Here is a 17660-nt window from a genome sequence, read left to right on the forward strand (position 1 = left end):
TCCTGAGGGCCGTTTTTTTCCAACTTGAAATTTTATTACTTCTCCTAAAGAGACCCCATAAGTAGAAAAAGTGATACTTCATTTTTGTTTATGTTTCCATGTGGGCTGTACACCACTAGGGTACAAAGATTGTCTTATGGGTCATTATTGACCCGTAGGACAAGGGGAGTAAACACAATGTTAAGATCGCAGAGGGGTAACCTAGCAAGAGCTGGAGCATCTAGGGGCGCCACTGAGGCGCAGGGGTTGATGCTTCACAGCAAGAAGGTCCCGGGTTCCCTCGGGTTCTCCGATTTCCTCCCGCGGTCCGAAAGATACCGTACTTGGAGGTTCATCTGAGACTCCGAGTAGCCCGGCAGTGGGAAGGTGTGAGTTATGTGGCCCCAAGATGGATCCAGGGGGAACCCCTCTTCTCGCCCAATGACAGCTTAGAAGCTAAGCCCTCCCATCTAGTCACAGCAAATTGTGCGCCTCCATGTAGAAGGTGCTGGACTTTCGTCAGATCTGCTGAAAAGCCTGGACCCATAGTTGCTCCGGGGGAAGCCCCCCTGCCGGCTTCTCACCTGCGCCGACTCGTACGTGATGGTCTTGGTCTCGGTGTGAACCACGGGGATGTCCTTGTAGGCCACGGTTCCTCTCACGGAGTTGGTGATATCCGAGATGGTGATCATCTGGGTTTTCAGCAGAGGAGACTGCGAGGGCGAGAAAGCACATCGTCGGACACAGAACGCCGGATCTATCGGCTTCCGTCGAACGCAAGAACGAGCTCTCAGGACCATCGTTAGCGGACAGAGCTAAATATCTGTATCGTCCAAGATACGAGATCATCCTTTCGGTGGACTTTAAAAGCTGCTCGGATAAATCGGGATCCGCGACCGAAGAGCTGGTGTTCGGGATCAGATTCGATTTTTCGGTTCATTCGGTAACACGAGACTAGAAATCAAGAAGATACAGCGACGATATTGTTGTGTTTGCAAAAACTTTTAGAAGAGGCGATGTAAACGCAAGGCCAAGATAAGACACACACAAACACACACACACACACACACACTCGCATCTCAGAAGGATCACAGAGGGGCTGGTCTTCGTTTGAAACCGAGGCTCCGAAAGAAAAAAAAAAAAAAAAAAAAAAAACCTCTTCAGAAGAGCTTTAAAAGTACAGAATTTATTTTATTTTTTTTTTTCGCTTTTTCTGAAGCCTCTCGGCCCCGTAGCAGCTCGTGCCGGCGTGAGCGTCGGTGATTCAGTCCACTGCGGCTGTCGGGGGTCTCGGCACCAGAGAAATACTTATCACGACTGCAGGCAGCTCTTACTGCAGGAGGGCAGGTTGCATCTTTGTTTGCGTAAAAAGGGAGATTCTGAAGAAACGAAAGATCCCTTGCAAATATAGCGATGTACACATATATGTATATATATATATACATGCAAATTATTATAAACAAATTAACCTACGACAAGCATTGAGTTTTATCAGCTAGTGCATAAAGTGGCATTGTTTTAAAATACATACAAAATAAAAAAATGGTGATATTGTTTTGGTCCAAAGAATTAGCACTGAAAATTAGCTTTGGGCTGAAACCTTTACCAGAAGGACTGTCATCGTTTTAACCCGATTCTTGGTGGTTCGCTGGAATATGGATGGACGCGGTTCAGCTCTAGAATATTATTAATCCGGGAAAAAAAAAAAGGCATATCGAGGGGGAAATGTAAAAAGAAGGGGGGAAGAAAAAAAAAAAAAGGTCATTAAGTTATCATGCAAAAGAAACGCAGTGGGCTTTGCATGTTTAAAGAAGCTTCTGACATTCTGAGGATGTTAAAAGAAGCTGCTCTACACCAGCTTCAAGAAGCTGGAACCGAACTGAAGGATCCCAGTGCTAATTGTCAGCATAATAAGGCAAAATATAGCACTAATAAGTGCTTCTGGAGCCTTTCAGACGCCTAATGTGATGCTAGCATACGTGCATAATGATGCTAAATGCGGATGAATTTGTGCTAATACATAAATATGACAAAATATGATGGCCAACGTAAGGGAAAGAATCCAAGCGCGCTCGACGGTTCGCCCCTTGCAGAGCTCGGAATTATATAATACAGGATAATAAGGGAGTCCCAAGCCAGAAGGCGATGTAATACCCCAGTGTATCCATGACTGCTGCAGGGGACTCGTCCTGGTGGGGATCAGAAGCAGCAGAACATTGAGGCGTCCACAAGTCATACGATACTGGTCCGAGGTTACGACGCCGCTGTGCTTCTACGTTTCAGCGTTGACGCAAAAGTGTCGGTTTAGGCCCGTCTTTCTCCTCGCGACTGACGATGAGGATCATCCTGTTTACGGTGATGCCTCCTTCTTCTGCCTTCCCCAGACCGTAAGTCAATCTCACATCACACGAAATGGAAAATTTCATCATATATCATGATACCGGGATGCATATTCAGATATTTGAGCATTGAGGCATTGGCCAATGCCAGCATCTCTGCACAGAGTTCTGCATGCAAGTGTGTGTTCACCCAGATGTACCCTGTCCCAGACAACAGCTTTTCCAAGGTTGCCGTAATTTTCGGACTATAGAGCGCATCCCAATATAAGCCGCACCGGATAGCCGATTGCTATCTTGGGCTTCCTCCTGCCGTCAAAGTCGTCTTCTTCGATGTCGGAGTTGAACGGACTCGGAAAGTGCCGGTTATTTCATCTGTCCGATGTGACGTAGATAAATGGTTTAGCAACGTGAAGCTCGTTAGCCCCCCCTCCCAAAAATACATATATTAGCCGCTTCGTTGTTGAAGTGAAAAAAGTTGCGGCTTATCGTCCGGAAATTACGGTAATAGGAACGAATAATCCCAGTAGTATATTCTTGGTAAACAAGTGAAATCCGGGTCAACCACAGTGAGCTCCCGGTCAACTAGTGAGCTCTTGGTCAACCACAGTGAGTTCCTGGCCAACCACTGAGTTCCTGGAGAACCTGTGAGTTCCTGGTCAACCAGTGAGCTCTTGGTCAACCAGTGAGTTCCTGGCTAACTAGTGAGCACTGTGTCACCACAATGAGTTCCCGCTCAACTAGTGAGCTCTTGGTCAACCACAGTGAGTTCCTGGTCAACCACTGAGTTCCTGGAGAACCAGTGAGTTCCTGGTCAACCAGTGAGTTCCTGGTCAACCAGTGTGCTCTTGGTCAACCAGTGAGCTCTTGGTCAACCAGTGAGTTCCTGGCTAACTAGTGAGCTCTGGGTCAACCACAATGAGTTCCTGGCCAACTAGTGAGCTCCCGGTCAACTAGTGAGCTCTTGGTCAACCACAGTGAGTTCCTGGTCAACCACTGGGTTCCTGGAGAACCAGTGAGTTCCTGGCCAACCAGTGAGTTCCTGACCAACTAGTAAGCTCCTGGTCAACTAGTGAGCTCTTGGTCAACCACAGTGAGCTCCTGGCCAATCAGTGAACTCTTGGTCAACCGGTGAGCTCTTGGTCAACCAGTGAGTTCCTGACCAACCAGTGAGCTCCTGGTCAACCAGTGAGTTCCTGGCTAACTCGTGAGCTCTGGGTCAACCACAGTGAGTTTGTGGTAAGTGGAGTCACCTTTGACTGAAAGTAGCACAAAGGCATCTTTGCCAGATGCCCGAACCACCATAACGGACTCCTTTTGAGGAGCAGTGGCACTAATCTGACCTCCTGACTGTGTCCATCACCTGAGGGATAAAGCCAGTCGCCCCCGGCGAAGGAAACTTGTTTGCTTGTTCTTTGAGTCATACCTTAATGTTTTTGATCACAGGTTAGCTTTGGAAAAGCTAAATAGACTAGAAAATTGAAAACTCTGCTTTCTGGCTCAGCTCCTTCTTCATCAAAGCAGTGGCTGCAAATCCCACCTCACTGCCGACGGCACGCTGATCTGCCCGTCCAGTTCCCTTCGACTGCCCCTCGGTCGTGAAAGGAACCAATGATAATTGAACTCATTCACTTGAGTTCCTCCCTTTCAACCCAGAAGAAGCAGTCCATCGGTTTCCAGGGTCGGAGCGCGGCCTCTTCGGCAATGGAGACCTCGCAGGTTGACTCGAAGACCTTGCGGACACGGTCCTCCGCCCGAAGCTACCATTCGGGGTTTGTGGGGTCTGTCCGGTAGACCTCCCAACTATGAACATGCCTGATCCAATTGATCACCAGGGGCGACTTGAGAGCTCTGCTCCTCGCTTCACCGGGGAGCCCAAGACAGATGGCTGATGGTGCTACAGAAAAGTCCTCCATTGATCTTCCACCTAAAGTGTACACTTTTGAACAATCTTAGCTCGAACACGGTGTTATCACCGACCCATTATTGCACAGAACTCCAACAGCAACAGACCGACTCCAGGTTACTCTATGATGACAAGTGAAGTCTACAAGAAGGGCTGTGGTGTGTCCGCGAAGAAGCAAACTACTTCCAGCAGGTGCTCCTCCAGCTCCTTCACAAGCTCTGGCAGAGAGGCATTCCAAGAACCTGGAACCGACACAAGGACCTGGAAAGCTCAGGTCTCCATCTCCGTCCATTGCCCAGAGTTACGTTGCACTTGTTGCTGATGAACTTGGGGTTGGTGAACCTACAGGGCGACGGCTTGTGGTTGAAGACTCGGCCTTCCGGTCTCCCTGATTATGGTACGGTCGAAATGTGTCTAAATTGTACTTAGTGATTTCTCACCAAGGACCACTTTGCCTCGGGACACCCCTACAATGTTAAGCATCCTTACGTTTCTACTCCCCACTTACACTAAGCGCTGCTTTTTGGCCTAAACGCATGCCAAGTATTGATCCTTCGGGGAACTAGTGAGTCTGCGAACCTCGCCGTCAACTGGTGCTGAAATTCCCACCGGAGAGGGTTGAAGGAGATGTGTACTCTGTTAAGGCAAAGCGGGCAATAGTATATAAATCTAAATATTCAAGCGAAAACATGCAATATTTGATGCATTTATTATCTCTAAATAGCTGCATAGCACATAACACCAACAGTTTGAATACATTTCAAGCCAGACAAGGGATCAGTTGGGCTAAACGTGAAGTACAGGTTCGCAGTGACTCGGAGTTCAGAGGATTCGTCGGAAAGTGCAAACAGCCACCATCACGTTGCTGGAAAGGCAGACTTTTTATTAGTACCTTGTCAAATGTCAGTATTGTAAACGTAGCAAACACATGTTGAAAGCCAGTTCTACCAACAGTGTGAAAGGGTAAACATTAAAATTTTCCAGTGTCACCAAAGCGGCGGGTTGAGAAAGTATCGTAAATATCGTAAATATACAGTGTGGGTTTTAAAGCTCGAATGTTCTTTTTTTTTTCTGTCAAATCCACGTACATGTAAACATTTCTCCACGAAACGGCAAGAAGAAAGCGTGGTCCTACGGCGGCCTGCGGGAGGGAAGCGTCCGACTTCGGTCCGTGGAAAGCGAACGACGCGCATCGGGTTCGGAGCCGGGTGTGCAAAAGATCGGCGCCGTCAAAATAATAAGAAAAGAAGTTGGCGTCGTGAAGAGGAGGAGCAGCAAATGGTAACTGTCCGGATCCTTCTGGAGTCCCGTAAACAACTCTTGGATGCTGCTTTGAATTTCTGATGCTAACCAACACGTTAGCCTACATACAAGTTGAATGATTTATTATACATGAATACATTGCTTTTCTTTTTAAGTCTAGGTGCATAGTTGAAACATTTCCCAGATTTAATTCCTTCTTCTTCTTCTTCTTTTGGCTCCTCCCTAATCAGGAGTCTTGCCTTCTGCATGTTCCTCTGAAGGCACGCCCATACATGGAACATGCTACGTCGCTAGCTAGCGCTCTAGCTAGGATTTGGTGAAATCGGATTTTAGCCTGATGCTTTGTTCCCTTCCCGGAAATAAATACATGAACAGTTTCTTTGGAAGTGCTTCCCATGCAGATACTCATGCATGCAAAGAATCGCCGTGTTGAATTGGCTCGGCGCTGATGTGATTTCAGTCTGAGTCATGTTAAACTTGCGACGGTGACACATGGCTTGATAAGATGTCCCCGAAAGCTCGGGCGGCGCCAAAGAGAACATATTGTAGCTCGGCGAACGGAGAATAGTTTCATTTTTATCATTCCGGTTGCGGAACCCCGAAACGGACTCATCCCCTGCTACCGCCTTACATGTCCCCTCTTGAAGCTTCTGTTTTTAACATCTGGAAGTCCACGAAGTTTGCGTTCCATCAGACTCGGATCAACGCTCAGTACACCGAGTCGCGGTTCCGACGCAAAGTTGGGATTTTTGTCGCCTTAACTGCCAAAAAAAAAAGGGGCGCGGCGTTTTCCTGAGTGCTTCGTCGTGACTGTGAACGCAACTCAACCTGATTGTCTGCTGATACTTGGTCCGATGTTAGCGTCGGTTAACCCACGCTAACACAACAGCACACGGATTCTTAGCTAGCACAAAATGCTATCATGCTAGCCAAGTGCTATGTTGTGTTGTAGACTGTGGTGTTATATATATGTATATATATATATATATAGAGAGAGAGACCTATAAATACAGTAAATAGAAAAGCCACCAAAGCGAGACAATGCCACTTTTGGTTAAAAAAAAACCCGACTTAATTTCGCATCAATGATGATTTGCAAATCGTTAAAAACCAATCGCAGTTGTTTCTGCCATTGTATGGCTTGGTTTGCCGTGTTAAGTGGCTGCAGTTGTTTCTCAATACAATTAGTTTCTCTGAGTGCCGTTAATAAGGCTGGAAATGGTCGAAATATGCAATTTTGCATTTTGGGCGAGCGCACCGCTGTTCCCTAAAACTGGTTTATTCAAACCTGAATAGAAATCTTTATTTGTTTTCTCTTTTTCTGACTTTCCAACGACTTGTCAACGAAACAGGGACGGGAAAGGTGAAGAACCAGAGCGTCATACCTGGCTACGGTGGAACTGTAGGTCTTAAAGTGGTACGCCGGAGAAGGTAAGAGGAGTTCTGAGAGGCCACTTTCAGGTGAGTATGTTAAAATATGGTTGGAAAAAGGAAAGAAATCTCGTGGAAATCACCGAGTGCTTAACGACCTTCTGGAGATGGAGTGCCGCTAAATGATCCCTCTGCATCTGAGCGTCTCTCCTGCAGAGTTCATAAAGGAGCTTGTGTTTTTACAGAACTATGTGAGCTGCTGAGGGTAGAAACACTCTGAGCCCGCGAAGGGAACCTCCGACGGAACGTATGGATGTGAGTTCCTACTTTCACACATCGGTTACGTCGCACAAGGACGGTGAAGTTTCGGTCGCTGAGGAACTTTGGAGCTCCTAACGGTCTTTTTCCACAGCTGTGGTGTGAAACACTGATTGCCACTATTTTTTCACGACTTTCCTGCATTCCAGTCAAGGGTCCACTAGTTCTCACCTTTCCCTTCACTCTGGCTGATACTCTTTCATCACCCCTGACACTTTTCTCCACCCATTCCAACTTTCTTCACCTCTTCTCCCAACCGTCTGAACTGTTGACCTGCCGTTCTTAGAAGCCTCCGCCTTCTTTATCTCCACGCCCTGTAGCCCCGTCGTTCCTTTTCGGGTCCTTCTCATTCTCACACAGTTCATTGTCTTGCTGTCGCCTTCATTCTTCTCCTGTCCAGATGTTTCCCCGCCCTGCTCTCACGACAGATTATCTCCAAACATCACAATTCCTGTGTGTGACATCATCCGTCAGCCTGCTATCACTGAAGAAGAGGCTACGAGAAGATCAACGATGCACTGCCACCGCCATCTGGAGCTCCTCTGTCACATTTACGGCACACCTCACCACTGGTCCATACATGTCCTGCACCTTTCTAAAATACCGTGATCTCCAGACTGTTGAGCGCACCTGAATTGAACCGCACCGGCTAAAAATAACTGAATAAATAAATGTGTTCGGATCAGTGACCTGCGGTCAGGTTCAAGGCCGGTGAGGCACGAGAACTGCGTGCCTCACTTAGCGACTCTACAGGCGTTTTACAATCACTCAGCAAAAGAAACTAGTAACTTGCATACAGTTGTCGCCAAAAAATACTGTATATTGGAAATGTAGCTTAGATAGCATTTTTAAACATTTGTTTAAACATTTGTTTAAACATTTTAATAGCAACATACAGAGTCAGCAATAAGGTCTCGGTGCAGCGCACGCCAGAAGTCAGCTGTCATGGCGCAATCTATGATGAGGCTTAACAGTCCACAGCCTCACCACATGTCCGTTCTCAGTAAATGTGAAAATCCAGCAATTATGAATAAATATCAATCTAAAACTGGAGAAGTTAAATGAAAAAGACCTTGATACTGAAAGTCACTGATAGATACAACCATTTTATTCTTTTTTTTCATTTGACGTTTTTTCTTTCAAAGATTGGCATGTGAGGCACGGCCTCTCCTGCCTCCCCTGACTGCACGTCACTGGTTCATATATGGTCCGCAGGTGTCCGAGTTGTAACATGAAATATTTACACAAGAACATATTTTAGCTGTTAGCTGATCGCAAACTTTGCCGTCCTCTTGCGCACTAAAACCATTAAAGTCGTCTTGTTCGGTGTTCGGTTCAGAATTTCACGGTCATTTCATTGGTCCGATGTGACGAGGCTAAATGTTTTGGCGGCGTGAAGCTTGTTAGCCCCCACCCATAAATTAGCTGCATCGTTGCTTAAGCCGCAGTGTTCAAAGAGCGTGGAAAAAATAGCGGCTTATAATCTGGAAATGACGGTACTTTTCTGCCGCCCCAGACTTCCTGGTACAACCACAGCTTCCCTTGTGGCACCACCTTGTATGCTTTTTCTAGATCTACAAAAGCACGGGGCAGCTCCTTCTGACCATCTCCGTACTTCTCTACCGATCTTCTTAAAGCAAATACTGCATCTGTAGTACTCTTTCTTGGCATGAAACCATGAGCTACTCGCCAATGCTCACCTCTGTCCTCAATTTAGCTTTCTGCACTGACTACTTTGCAATCTATTCATTCCCTGAAACTTTTTTTTCCCCTGGAGTGATTTTGCGGACACTGTAGCAAACAGCACAAAGCAATCAGTTCAGACTTTCCCTTCCAACTGTCCCCTGATGTGTTATGTTGGGAAAGTGTTATCTTTGGTGATATTTGAAACACAATGGCCCGCAGTATCTGAGGGAGAACCGCGAAATGTTCACAGCTGTGAAGAAATACTGAAACAGACGAGTGAACAGACCGGATATCTCCTGGGGGAAAAGTTCGACTTTCTGCGCTTCTGCAAAACATGAATCAGGCCCGGTGTCTTTGTGGTTTAGTGAATGCGGCTGCTTCGCCGGGAGTTACTTTGAAAGTTAGCTAAACCTAATACAAGCTGGCAGTACAGGTTAGAATTTCCGATGCAAAACAAAACAAACAAAAATAAAACATTTTCCAGAGCTCGTGAAAACGGGTCACCGGCGGTCGCTGTTTGTTGAAGGTGACACAAACGAAGAGGTGCGAAGGTACGAACCGAAACGGTGCCTTTAAGGTAGCGGGATGACAAAAAGCACTTGGATTCAGCGGTCCACGGGTCACAGGGGTTTAGCCTGTGGAACTGGATCTTCACAAGTCTGGTCTTTTAAATAAAAGCCAGCCACAGCATGGTCAGGGCCATCAGCAGCAGGCCCGACAGAAAGAAGGACATCCGGGTATGCTGCAGCCTGGCTGGGTTTAACACGCAAGGGTTGTCCAAGCTTCTTCCCTCAACCGGCATACTGATAGCGACCTTTACGGTATGACCTCCGGCGTGCTCTTCCTCCTCTTCTTCCACATCCTCTCCTTCATCAACCCAATCTATATCACTGTCCTCCTCATCTTCTTTCAGCAGGTGCGCCTGTACGTGCACGGGTGTTCTTCCTGGCGCCGGGGACGCGCTACATGCTCTTACCTTGGGTCCGGACAGAGAATGCCTCCCTCGCTGTGCTCGGCAGTGACAGACCAAGAGAGACAGATAACAATGAGCAGACAAGTGGACTATGGTCAACTGACGGGAGAGAAGGACATAGAAGGGTTGAAGGCTGGGGGGAATGGATGGGTGGGGAGCGGGAGGCAAAGCAGCATGAGTGTGCAAGAAGCGTTCTGCAGCTTTTAAATCAAGTATCCTTTGTGTCCGTGAGGGGGGGGAAGAGGGTGTTATCATAGAAGAGCATACAAAACAGCACATCGTGAGACTCCTACGGGAATTTTCGGCAGCCTTTGAACACAGCGAGGTCATACCGCTCGGGGGGGGGGGGGGGGGGGAGTCTAGTGTAGGTCTCATTTGGACCGATTTGCCGGAGGACGGTGGCAATTCTGCATGCGCAGTATGCCTGAGATAGCCACCCGGGAAGGGGTTTCATTTATTTGGGTTTATCTGGTGACACTGTGGCGCGGCGGCTAGCGCGAGTCACAGGTTTGTGTCTCGTTTAGAGCGAATCCCCAATCTGTCTGACACCTGTTGCTGAGTCACCATGACAAAGAGTGAGTGACACTGCAGGGAAAATGGCGGTTCTGGACTGAGGGTAGTAAACAGGACAGGAATTGAGGAAGGGAAAGTCTCCGCTTGATGGGCTTAGGGGAGGCATTCTCTGTCCTCTGCAAGAATCCTCCGCGGGTATGAAAATCGACAGTCTTGGACTGTCGGGACCATAATATGTCAAGGTGAGAATTTGTCAAACTTGATTAAAGAAAATAACATGTGATTACGCGCGCAGAACCTCATGTCTGGCCGAGAAACTGTGCCTTCAAGATGTGGGTCGCAGACCGCTGAATTATTGGCAGGCCGGAGGAATCGGATCCTCCCTGACCTTCAGAATAATTGTCTGAATACAAAGGGAAGGACAGTGGACGTTGCGCAGAAGGGGATGGAGGGGATTTGACAAAGGAGCCGGGTCTGGGCTGGGAGGGGAGGGAAGGGAGGTGCGGACAGCGAAAGCACAGATACAAGACAGGAGACACAGAAAAGCACATAAAGTGAGGGACGGGTACAGGGATGATTATAGATTGAGACAGATGAAGAGGAGGGGGGGCGGGGATCAGTCTTCTGGCTATGGTTCATTTTATCTGTTGCTTGCTTTTCAGTGTACTTTTAACCTTCCGCCTGTCCCCGATCAAGCCAGGCGCAAGACCCATGCAAGGGAATCATCGGGGCGGACCCGGTCATGCCTCCCATTGGTGGACGAAGCGAGCCGACCGATGCCTGCTGCAGCCAGAGCGAAGCTAACGCCGAGGCGAGGGGCGAGCGGAGCGACGCGTCAATATGCTTCAAACTGACCGGCCGACGAACGTCACTTTTACGTCGGGGCGCTTTTCTTTCAGATGGTGTTTCTGAGAGTTACGAACAGGGCTGGGCAATTGACAAGCGTGTAGTTCAAGATGTTTCCCCCTTCGTGCTATTGAAACGTTAGCTAGCATTTACTGATAGCTAGCCTGTTGATAAATGCGATACAAGCGCCGACTTACAACGTACTGCTTCGATCACGACTCAGATATCCGCTCAGATATCTTTGTCCGATCTTGCCGTGGCAACCGAACTTGGTTTCTCTGCTCCGAGATGTCGCTCCTCTTCCTCCCTGAGGCTTCTTCGGTCGGAACAAACACTGGGGCGGTTCAGGTACGCTGATGCTAGGGTCGGGGTCGGGCGTTGGTGCGCGTTGAGAGGGTTGGTTACGTTAATGGACTAGTTGTTCTGCAGCCGAAGCCATCTTTGTCAAATTGGAGAAAGGCCACTGAACGAAGGAGGGGACCAACCTTTGGCCCACGTACAACGGCGTGATGAGATCCCTCCCAAGACGGGTCTGCACCCAACAACCCAAACCAGGCCTTGGTGACTCCCCGAAAGGGCCTCAGCACAGGTGAGCTAACGGACTTCTTCGGTACTACACATTAGCCTTAGAGTTACCTGTCCAGATTCCAGCTCAGGTTCGAAACCATTATTCTCCAAACAACACAAACATCAACCTGCATCGAACCCTCTCAACTTGGACCAGCGCCCGACCCCCAGCACTTATGTACCAGAAGCTCCCGAACGGTCTGTGAGAACCCAAGAAGTCTCCGGGGCGAGGGTAGGAACGTCTTCCAGTCCATTTGTCACAATAAGATTTGACAAACGACTGACCAGGACTTGGAGGTCTGAGAGCCTCCACAGGAACCTCCCAGGTAAGCTTAGCTAGACATGTTTCGTTATCAATCAGACGATATTACAGCAGACACTGTGACAGGTTCTCCGAAAAATGGCCAAAAATGACGGTGGACTTTCTACTACGGCAACACACCAAGTGCTGGAAGGCCTTGGCGGTGAAGGGTCTAAGCATACTCTAGCTTTGGGATAAAATCGTTAGTCGCGATGACGGTAAACGTCTAAAATGACCATCTCATTGACCAGCCCCAGTAACGATCCAAAAGAGCATCATGCGCAAGGGATGTCCTGCTCTTCAGTCAGCCAGCGGGAGCCGAACACATCGCACCTTCATTCGACATTGTTGGTTTGAAGCATACTGAAGTCTTGACGCGGTGAATCCGGCAAAGCCAGAGAGCGACTCCCGCGGGCGCCGTTCTTTGTAATGCAGATAAAGAAAAGCTGAGGAGTGTTGACCGAAGCAGCGGGCGGCGCGCCTCCGACTCGAGACGGCGGCGAACGCGCGGGAAGCGGACGCAGCTGTGCGTCGTCATCCGCTCGCTCGCGCGCACATGCACTCCTCCCGCTCCCGCGAGTGAAATGAAACCCTTCACATCTCCAGTCCCTTGTGTGACTGCAGCTAAAAGTCATGCTAAAGCAGTGAAATGACAAAAGCCAACAGCGCCACCAAGTGGAAGATCACTGTACAAGTTTTCAAGCACATTAAAAATGGAGTTCTTCTTTGACCATACAAGTCTGGCCCCCGAGGTAACGGCCCTGGAAATGACTAACGGCCAGTTCGGCGGGGCTGAATGTCTCACGTTAAATGATTGAAGCCGGATTGGTCATCGCACTAAGTGTCCCGAGGCTGGACTTTCATTATTTAGTCTTTTTCTGATGTGCTTTTAACAACTCTTTAAACCCCTACATGCTATAAACCTGCCATAGCTGGGTTTTAGCACCTCCCAGATGTTAATACTCCTGACCTGTGCTTGAATTTGGGCACAGCTGGATGTCCTCCAAGCTGATTCCGCGAACATAAAAAGGTCCCAATTTGGTTCAAGGCTGAGAAGAAGTATTAAAACAATCATGATATCACCAGACTGACAGTGTTTCCGACAGGGGAACCTTAGAAAATGTTAAAAATGTCCTTGTCAAAAAAAAAAAGAAACTTACAATTATTGATCCACTGTGATCAAGGTAGATGCTGTAAATCAGCGATACCCACAATTAGCCACTTTATAGTGGTTTATACCCGACAGCGCCGTGGAAAACGCCAGTAGAAAACGCTACATTTACCGGTGGATTATTATGGAAATTTGCAGCGGCCATGGGAAGATAATTATGTCGTGCACAATTCAGAGATTCAGATATATTCACCTAGTCTGGATGAGAAAAAACACGAATAAATCCGGGGATGTTGTTTATGTCCTGCGGCTACAAGATAAAGAGCGTAGAATAAAATGCAGGGATACGGGGAAAATATACGCGTTAGCGATAAGAAAAGGTGATTAAATCACAACGACGAGCTACGTCGTCTGCGTCTCATAGCAACCGCGGGTCTCCTAAGACTTTAGGAAAGATATTATTTTTATTGGAGGAGGAGAAAAGCAAGGGATTCTCCTGACGCAGCTGTTCTACCTTTCAAAGACAAAGAAATGAAGCCAGTCTCAGGAGGATATAAAGCAAACAGCCGCTGGAGGCCACGTCTTCCAGCGTCTGCAGCCTCGCAAGGACAGATGATCTGACACTGTGGCCCCAGACGTGATCTTTGCGCGTGGATTCAAAACCGAGGGCGAGGGTTTTCCCCCCCCGAACGCACTTACCGAGGGCTGCACCTGGCCGTTGATGCTCGCCGTGCGGAACGGCGAGTTGGTGGAGAGGCGTTTGTCCCATTCGCTGGGCCGAGGCTCCGGGACCGACTCCATGAAGCTCCTCTTCAGCTCGCTGATGCTGGTGTGATGGCGCATGATCTCCGTCTGGGTCTTGTCCACGTCCTTCAAGGAGAGCAAGCGGTTTCAACCAAGGGGAATGAAAAAGGCAAGAAATATACAGGCATAAGTAGAAGATTAAAATGTATATGGAGCTTGTGATTGCAAAGGGAAACAAGGGAAGGTTTCTGCGGGAAATTACGCGGCAATGGCTTTGTGTGAGACCAAAAGCATGGAATGGCTGAATGATTGAGTGAGGATATTCCAGATGACGCAATGAGGTTCAGGACTAAGAAGAAACAGGATCAGTAAGCCAAGGGGGTTTAGAGCCACAGACAAGCTGTCAATACGAGGTGCAGGAGCCGCCAGAGGTCATCTTTTTGTAAATCTGACACGTGTTTGCGGTGATAATGAAGCCTTTCCTCAAGACTTGACATTCTGCCACACGGCCAAAAGGTCCCTGGTTCTGTTCCCATGGAGGCTCCGTGATGAACCCCAGACTCGGCGTGGGGTTGTTCCAGGTGTTCTGGGTTCCTCCCACTGTCCGAAACATGCAGGGAGTCCATGGAGACCCTACATTGTCCAGACGTGTAAATGTGCGAGTGAAAGTTTGTATGCCTGGAGATGACGTGTGAAGGACAGGGTGACGACTTGTATGCTTCTGGATGTCGTTTGAACGAGAGGGTGAACACATGTATGCTTCTAGATGACTTGTGAACGAGAGGGTGACAACTAGTATGCTTCTCAATGAGGTTTGAATGAGAGGGGTAACACTTGAATGCTTCTAAATGACGTGTGAAGGAGAGGGTGAACACTAGTATGATTTCGACGAGGTTTGAAGGAGAGGGAGAACACATGTATGCTTCTGGATGTCGTTTGAACGAGAGGGTGAACACATGTATGCTTTTAGATGACTGGTGAACGAGAGGGTGAACACATGTATTCTTCAAGATGACACGTGAATGAGAGGGGGAACACTTGTATGCTTCTAAATGACGAGTGAATGAGAGGGGCAACACTTGTATGCTTCTAAATGACGAGTGAATGAGAGGGGGAACACTTTATGCTTCTAAATGACGTGTGAAGGAGAGGGTGAACACTAGTATGATTTCGACGAGGTTTGAAGGAGAGGGAGAACACATGTATGCTTCTGGATGTCGTTTGAATGAGAAGGTGAACACATGTATGTTTCAAGATGACGCGTGAATGAGAGGGGAAACTCTTGTATGCTTCTAGATGACGTGTGAACGAGAGGGTGATGTCTTGTATGCTTCTGGATGTCGTTTGAACAAGAGGGTGAACACATGTATGCTTCTAGATGACTTGTGAACGAGAGGGTGACAACTAGTATGCTTCTTGATGTGGTTTGAATGAGAGGGGTAACACTTGTATGCTTCTAAATGACGTGTGAAGGAGAGGGTGAACACTAGTATGATTTCGACGAGGTTTGAAGGAGAGGGAGAACACATGTATGCTTCTAGATGATGTGTGAACGAGAGGGTTACAACTAGTATGCTTTTTGATGTGGTTTGAATGAGAGGGTGAACACATGTATTCTTCAAGATGACACGTGAATGAGAGGGGGAACACTTGTATGCTTCTAAATGACGAGTGAATGAGAGGGGCAACACTTGTATGCTTCTAAATGACGAGTGAATGAGAGGGGGAACACTTGTATGCTTCTAGATGACGTGTGAAGGAGAGGGTGACGACTCGTATGCTTCTCAATGAGGTTTGAATAAGAGGGTGGGCACTTGTATGCTGCTCGATGAGGTTTGAATGTTTGCTGGTCTCTATATACATCCCTATTGACCTGTCCAGGGTGAACCCCGCCTGTCGCCCAGTGGCAGCTGGGATAGCCGTCAGCCCCCCCACAACCTTGACTGCAAGATAGTGGTGCAGATAATAAATAATTGAATTTATTACGACCATTTATGTCGCTGATCACAACATTTGGAGAAAAGAACATTCGGCCGTCCCAGATCATCAAACCCTCCTGACTTGAAACGAGGACACCAAGTTGGGCTCCTGAACTTGGTAGCGGAGAAGGTGTCAGAAATGAAATGAAAAGAATGAGTGAGTGTGGAGGCAGGAAGACCAGAACACTGGATAAATTCATGACTGGGGAGCTGAAAACATCCGATATTTCCAATGTTCAATAAAACCGCCATTCATATTTGTCTTGGTGGGAAGAATACAAGAACCTCGATGAAGAGCTCGGTCCGGTTGCAAACCAACTCCAGAAGAAGATCGGACCAACAGCTGCATTGATCCGCTGCAGCATCTCGCCACACATCCACCATTGTTTTTAGTATTCAAGGATTATGAAAGCTATTATTGCATCATTTAGCAATTAGCAAGTAGCTGTCGGCGCTATTGATATTAGCAGTGAAAGACCATTTGTGGTGGAGGCAGAAGGCAGAAGAATATGAACAACTTTGGAGATGCTCAAGCTCACAATGTTGCTTTTTGGAAGCCGCCCAATCATAGATTTATCTGAAATGGAAACAGGAAGTGACAGGAGACGCCGTTCGTAGAGAAGTAAAACTACTTGCATGGGAGTCAGAGAGGAAAATGGTGCATGCCAAGCCTTTAGGATTAAGCTGGAAAACAAAACCAAAAAAAAAAAAAAAAAAAAGAACAAACACAGGCAGCGAATGAAGAGAAACAGAAAATAAACAAACAAGAGTGAGCAGGCAGAGAAACCAGACGGCGATCGGTCGGACGCCGGCGCGAAGATACCAACCTCCAGCATCAAATTGCTATGTCTGATATAAATAGTTTCACCCTCGAGTTTCTTTGCTCGTTTCTGCAGTGGGGAAGGGAAGGGGGGGGGGGGGGGTCGGAAGAAATGCAGAATTCATTGAAACCCCTGTAAGTGAGTTCAAATGAGCGTGAGAGGTGGGGGAGTTCCAGCGCAATGGATCACAAAGCTGTGATTAGCAGGGAGGTACATACATGCCCATACACACTATGGGCTTTGCTTTGGAGTAGCCATGCATGCCATGCAGCGGTGTGTAAGGGGGAGCCACAGCTGTTTAGGGATTTTGCAAGACATTCCCTTGTTCTGTGAGGTCTTCAGCCTTAAAAACCTGAGGTGGACATTTAGAAGGTATCGAACACTACTTGGAGCGTCAACGTCTACAGCTGTGGTGGACACATGCTGAACGTCACACTTTGTGTCTGTGAAGGTTCTTAGTCGTCCAGGTAAAGGAATATCGCTGTCAGGTGTTCTTGTAGCTGCTTGGTTGTCTTGAAGAACACCAGGTGGAGAACGTGGTGTCTGCTGGTGGGTGCAATGAGCCCCGAGATGATCTCGATATTGGTGAGATGAAACAACCTCTGCACAAAAAGGGCTGGCCCGACATTGGAGAGCCACCTCCTCAAGGTCCACCCACACCTGGAGGACCAGGGCCAGTGCTCTGGAGATTTGTCCACAGTCTAGCCAGAGAAGACAGGTGGTTTGAAAGAGGAGTCAAAGAGGACAACTCGGTTAAACTGGTAAGGCCTTCACTGAACAGAGGAGAGGGGTCTTTGACGCATGAACAAAACCAAACATCTGAGCTGAGACCATCACCCCGACTCCAGCAGGTATCCACCTGAACCTCCCCACAGTTGTAGAAGCGAAGAGCCTCTGGAACAAAGACAAGGAAAGTCTTCAAGAAGGCATACAAGTCCAGTTGCCA

General features: G+C 47.9%; 1 protein-coding gene across 2 annotated transcripts in view; it reads right to left on the bottom strand.

The window, feature by feature from the left end:
- epb41a (erythrocyte membrane protein band 4.1a) overlaps positions 1-17660 on the bottom strand; it is a 44728-nt gene that overhangs the window by 12636 nt on the left and 14432 nt on the right. For both annotated transcript variants that reach the window (XM_086177611.1, XM_086177614.1), the window contains exons 15-17: positions 16721-16783; positions 13870-14040; positions 564-692 (exon numbers count right to left, since the gene is read on the bottom strand). In XM_086177611.1, coding sequence (XP_086033737.1) covers positions 564-692; positions 13870-14040; positions 16721-16783 — 363 coding nt within the window. The remainder of the gene's footprint in view (positions 1-563; positions 693-13869; positions 14041-16720; positions 16784-17660) is intronic.

This window comes from Fistularia commersonii, chromosome 30 (assembly GCF_037954325.1).
Source record: "Fistularia commersonii isolate RoL2024-O1a breed Wild chromosome 30, RoL_Fcom_v1.0, whole genome shotgun sequence".
Classification (NCBI taxonomy): Eukaryota; Metazoa; Chordata; class Actinopteri; order Syngnathiformes; family Fistulariidae; genus Fistularia; species Fistularia commersonii.